Source organism: Aptenodytes forsteri, unplaced genomic scaffold (genome assembly GCF_000699145.1).
Source record: "Aptenodytes forsteri isolate BGI_AS27 unplaced genomic scaffold, ASM69914v1 Scaffold255, whole genome shotgun sequence".
NCBI classification, from domain to species: Eukaryota; Metazoa; Chordata; class Aves; order Sphenisciformes; family Spheniscidae; genus Aptenodytes; species Aptenodytes forsteri.
The window spans coordinates 6441343-6446597 of NW_008794888.1; the positions used below are offsets into that span (position 1 = coordinate 6441343).

Consider the following 5255-nt stretch of genomic DNA (forward strand, 5'->3'; position numbering starts at 1 on the left):
TTCTTTGTCTCTCTTTTTTTTTTTTTTTTTTTTTTTGTGAAAAGCAGCGCCCAGAAATGCTGAGAACTGTGTATTTTAAAAAAGCAGACTCCTATTTGGGTGGACATCCCCCCCATTCCCTCCAGCTTAGCGGTTTGCCAACATTTCTGCCGTTAATTACTGAAATTTGAGGTGCATTCTGAGTCTTTCAATTTGCAGACTTTCACATCAACATGTCAGGCAATGAGGGCATTGGGGAGAGCCCTGGGGTATAAAGCTAAATTTTCCAATTCATATGCAGAGTGGTGGGAGACAAATATACCAGCAGAGGCATTCAATTTACATAAATGCTTGTGGGACACGTTTTGAGACCTACATGCTAAAAATGAGAGGTTATTATAAGCTATCGGTTTCCTTGCTTATAAATGTTCACAGGTTTAGCAGTGAAGACCAAAATTTTCATAATCAATAGTCTCCATTTCTGTTTATTAGTTACTGTCACAGACAAGCGCTTTTGTTGATTAAGGGCAATGAAATCAAATCTATTGCCAAGGCAGTGAATAACATGATTAAAAGTCTGCAGGGATCATTTGCGGCTTTTCACAGGCCCTGTGTGAAAGGTAAGTCATATTGCCAGGAACATTTAAAGGATCAGCTTGCAGCCCCAAAATATATCTCATAATGAGTTAAAGATAGGACAAGGCTGTTCTCAGAACCAGACTCACCATTCACAGCTGGAAGTCACTTTGCCTTTATCAGGGGCCACCTTTGCCAAGCTCTCAGCCTCTCTGGAGGGGACAGCCCACACATACTTGACTCTTTTTGCCAGAAGTCCTAGCTGTCATTGTGACAGGTGGAGAAGCTGGGCACGATGGAGCCGAGACATCCCGCTCACGGGACAGAGGCAGCACCAGGGTCTGCTCCCGCCGAGCAGAGCAGGGCTTGCACTTGGGCTACTGCTGAACTAGAGCTGGCAATGCAGATGGAAAGCACACAGATCACAAGGCTTGCTTTGCTTCACCCTGTTCCTGACCCTCTTCCTCTCTCTGCAGCTGGGGCACGGCCTGAGGTCCAGTCTTGTGTCCTGGTTTTCTTTTGGGCCAATTCTTCTACATAGCACAGACCGTACTGCTTCCCTACCCACCCAGAAGGAAGACCTTATCTGTTGGTAGGTGATGAGGAAGAGAAGCCTCCACACACTGCTCTCCTTAACCAGTAATTCCTTTGACAGCTGGCATTTGGAATATGAGGCCCCAGATAAAACATTCCCAGCATGCCGAGTACAGATTAAATCCTGCAAGGTGCAGAGCACCTTCTCCAAGGGGATGAACACCTTTGACCTCCAAAGATGGCTTTGCATAGATCACTGGCTCCCCAGACTGAACCTTCAACCCGGTGACGTTTATTTGCGTGGGTCCTTCACCTCACTTGACCTGTCCCATTGCCTCGGAACTGGGTCATTGCAGTCTAAAAGGAAGAGGGCAGAAGCTGCAGTCTGAACAGAGATTGCCAAACCTGTGGAATTCCTCAGATTTTGTAAGAAGTCAGGCAGCTACTGCCTGTACAGCTGAGCAGAGGTGGGAGGAAGCAAATGCATCACCAGAAGGTGATGCATTTAAAAGTGATGTATTTAAAAATCAGGTAGTTCACATTCCTGCAGTCAGGCTGGGTCCCTTTTACATCATAATAATAGGAAGAAGAAGAAGAAGAGAAAAAGAAGGAACGGGAGATATATTCACAGCATAATATTGTATTGAATCCGAGCCAATGAAATTCAAGCCCAACTCCATTTTTGGCTTTGGTAGCAGACTTCTTTACTTAGGCATTCCATTTTATTCCAGCTACACACAAATGTCCATTAACAATGAATGATGGAGTAAATACACACGCACTGCCTAACATCAGCAGGCTGAATTACTGGCTCCCTTGCCTCTCTGTTGAGTATACAGAGAGCCCACTCAGAGCGATGGGATATCTGAGCTGGGCACGGGAAGTGCCCGAGGTTAGATGGTGTGGCATCCCTGTATAGAGGCAGAATACATCTGCAGTGTTCACAGAGCTGAATATTTTAAACCTGAAACAGTAGTCTGCTCCCACCTGAATTGCCAGGATCATACTACATTTATAGAAAGAATAAAAATTCCTTATCAGCCACGAGCGAATACAAGGAGATAAGCAAAGAACATGAGCAATTAGGTAACTTAACACTGTTCAGTTTACATCAGGAGGCTGCTGCTCTGTGGTCTCACCTGCAGGTACTCAGGAAACAATTAATACGTTCAGTGTAGTCAAAGGTTTTTGCTGGTTCTTTATGCATTTTCATACCCATTTCAAAGATTTTCACTATGGTTATGAAGCAAATTTGTTTTCCCAATTACTCTGCCTCTCTGGCAAACATCTGCTGTCCATGCTGTGCAGTGCCTGTCAATACACCAATCTTTCAATATCTTGTTTCTTGCAAAAATTGCTGGATTTTTACCAGGAAATAAGACCCTTTTCCCCAGGACCTACCCCCAAAACCTCAACCATTATAAAACCAATGCACCAAACTTGCATTATACAGGAATATAGTACTATCAGACTTCCCTCTAATTTAATTTTGTTCTTAATCTGTAAATTTGATCCATGTAATTTTAAAAAAAAACCACGAAAGACAGACTGAAGCAAAATACAGGAACATCCTGTCTGAATCACTAAGGGAAATTATGAGGGCAAATAAAGAATAGATAGTCACTATTTTTCAGTCAGAATACTTCTAGCTAGATTGCGAGCCATTTATTTTCACTGGCAATCATATGATCTTAAAATGATTGAAGCTGAGAATTCCTGCCTAGATTTTGGAAAAAACAAGAGAACCTGATGCATCAGCGTTTTTTCATTATGAACAGACAAAAGGCCCCACTGGGTACTAACTCCTCATCCAGAACCACCCGAGGGCCTTCTGTGGGGTCCTCTGACAACCTGGGTCTGTCAGAGAAGTGATTCGTAATGTATTCAGGACTGTAGAGCTGGTCCTGGACTTGCTACCTGGCCAAGCCTGTCACTAAAGATACAAGATTGGGTCTGGACCCTTGTTGATATTGCACAATGGGCAAAATGCACCTCAATGAGGCATGACCACCCTCCTGCACATGCTTGGAGAGCACCAATGGCAGTAATTTACTTAAGCTTTTCCAAACCGAAACTCTCAGAATCCTGAATTAGCCTGCATGTTTCTTTCCTATCAATAATAGAAACCAAGCTGTAATAGAAACAATAGAAAACAAGCTATAATATTCTAAAGTTCTGAGTAAAATAGAATAAAATATAATATAAAGCTAGCATCTAATCTTTCTTGTTGGCTAGAACTTGCAAAAAGGACTAAAGGGTAGATAGAAATTGCTGGTCGGGATTCCAGAGATGCTGTTCACTGTGTCATTTCTGCTGGATCAGCCTGCCTCATTCAAAGCTTGGGAAACATCATCAGTGTCAACATCCATACAGAACAAATATTCTTACAGCAATCTCTGGATCAAATCCTGAATTGCAGGCAGCTCCCAGCAGTGCTGTCTGTACTTTCTGTCTTCATTACTGATACCACGGTATGATACACAATTCTGCTATTGGCAGTTTGTTTATTAAAAATAATACAAAACTACTGTCTTGAATTTAAACAGGAAAGATTATACTAAAGCCATAAAAGAGATATGGAGCTATTGCAGCACCGAAAACTCAGAGTTTTCCCATTGACTTTTCTCAGCTTATCAAATCAGAATCCACCCCCTTCCCCTCTGCTTTCTTTTTAATACTGTCCCAAAATGAACGCTACCATGTTGCAGCTGAGCCTCTGTGCTCGCTTGAGTGTTCAGGCCAATTCCCTCTTTTCAAATTTACTGAAATATGCAGAGTTATGCCAGCAGAAGACTTGCCCTCCTGTACCTTCTCTTGCTGAGAAACTAATTTGCTTGTCCTTAAGCCTGTGTTTCTAAATTTCCAGGAGCAGAAACGCATTGTGGCTTTAAATATAGACTGTCAGTTTGTGGCTTGCGTCTCATATTACACACAGACAGCTTGAGACTCTAAACACAAATTGGGCAGCACCATTAATATCTTAGAAAAGCATCAGTATGCTTTCAAAATGCTCTATATTTTCATTCCTGAAGGTGGGGGGAGGGAAAAACATTCAAATGAAACTTTTCTAAGCCAGGGTTTAGGCGGAAACGTTACTAACTTTGCTCGGTCCTATTCAGGAGCCAGAGTTTGCAGAGCCTGTTTCAGTTCTTCACACACATGCGCACGCACAGACACAAAGAATAAAAAAGGAAAACAGTTTCATCACAACTTTTTTTCTTCAGGATTAGTCTCAGGCGTTCTTTTTTCTTTTTTTTTTGCATATGAAATGCATTAGACAATCTTTTCCTTAAGCGGCAGACTGATAAATACACTCTTATTGTAAGGGGGGGGGGGGGATAAGGGTACTCACGTGGTTGAGATGTCGTATTGTTTTGGTAACTCATAATTTACGCCTTTGAAAAATGCCTTATTTGTGTTGACAGTCTCTCTTCCCTGCTCAGAACCGACGGCGGGATTGAACAGAACAGCTGGAAGAGCCCAGGAAAATGCTCCTCTTGTTCGGGCTCTCCTTGCCTGGCTCCTGACCCCTTTACAACTGGAAAAGGAAACAGCACATGTGTCATTCTCTTTTGCCTGTGTAGCTCACATGAGCGGGGAGGGGCACCCATTTGCAGATAGCAGTAACTGTATTCAAGTTTTGCAAGTTGGATGTATTCCACCCCTTTGCTTTTACTAGCCAGCAACCAGTGGAAAGAAAATGCTCTTTTCATTCTTAGCCAAATCTAGACGCACCTATTAGATTTGCTTCCCAAACCCCTACCCACCACTGTTGATATTATTTCTTTTAAGTGCAGAACTTGCTGCTGACTCCCTTCCCAAAATGCCTGTCATTAGTGGGTAAGATTAAAAGTAGGGCTTTCAGTTTTCATTGCCCAGCAGCATCCTTAACACTCACAGTCTAACCGATTCTGTCCTTTTAACGGGTGAAAATTGAGAATTACATTTCTTGGGTCAGAGTAGTTACATCAGTGTATAGCATGACTCTGCACTGTGCTCAGAACAAGGAGGAACTTGTGGCTGCGGCACAGGCTGAAGTACAGGTAACTCCAGTCCTGGCTCTGACACAGGTTTCTTATGGCACCTTGGGCAAAGCATTTAATCTCTGCCTCAGTTTGCCATCTGTAGAATAAAGATAATACAACTGATTTCCTCCCAGTCTGGGT

At 42.8% G+C, this 5255-nt stretch overlaps 1 protein-coding gene across 1 annotated transcript in view; it reads right to left on the reverse strand.

Moving 5' to 3' along the window:
• Positions 1–4620, reverse strand: part of GYPC (glycophorin C (Gerbich blood group)) — a 35970-nt gene extending 31350 nt beyond the window's left edge. The window contains exon 1 of the mRNA XM_009274971.2: positions 4442–4620. Within this exon, the coding sequence (XP_009273246.1) occupies positions 4442–4475 (34 nt within the window). The 5' untranslated portion in view covers positions 4476–4620. The remainder of the gene's footprint in view (positions 1–4441) is intronic.
• Positions 4621–5255: the final 635 nt, after the last annotated feature.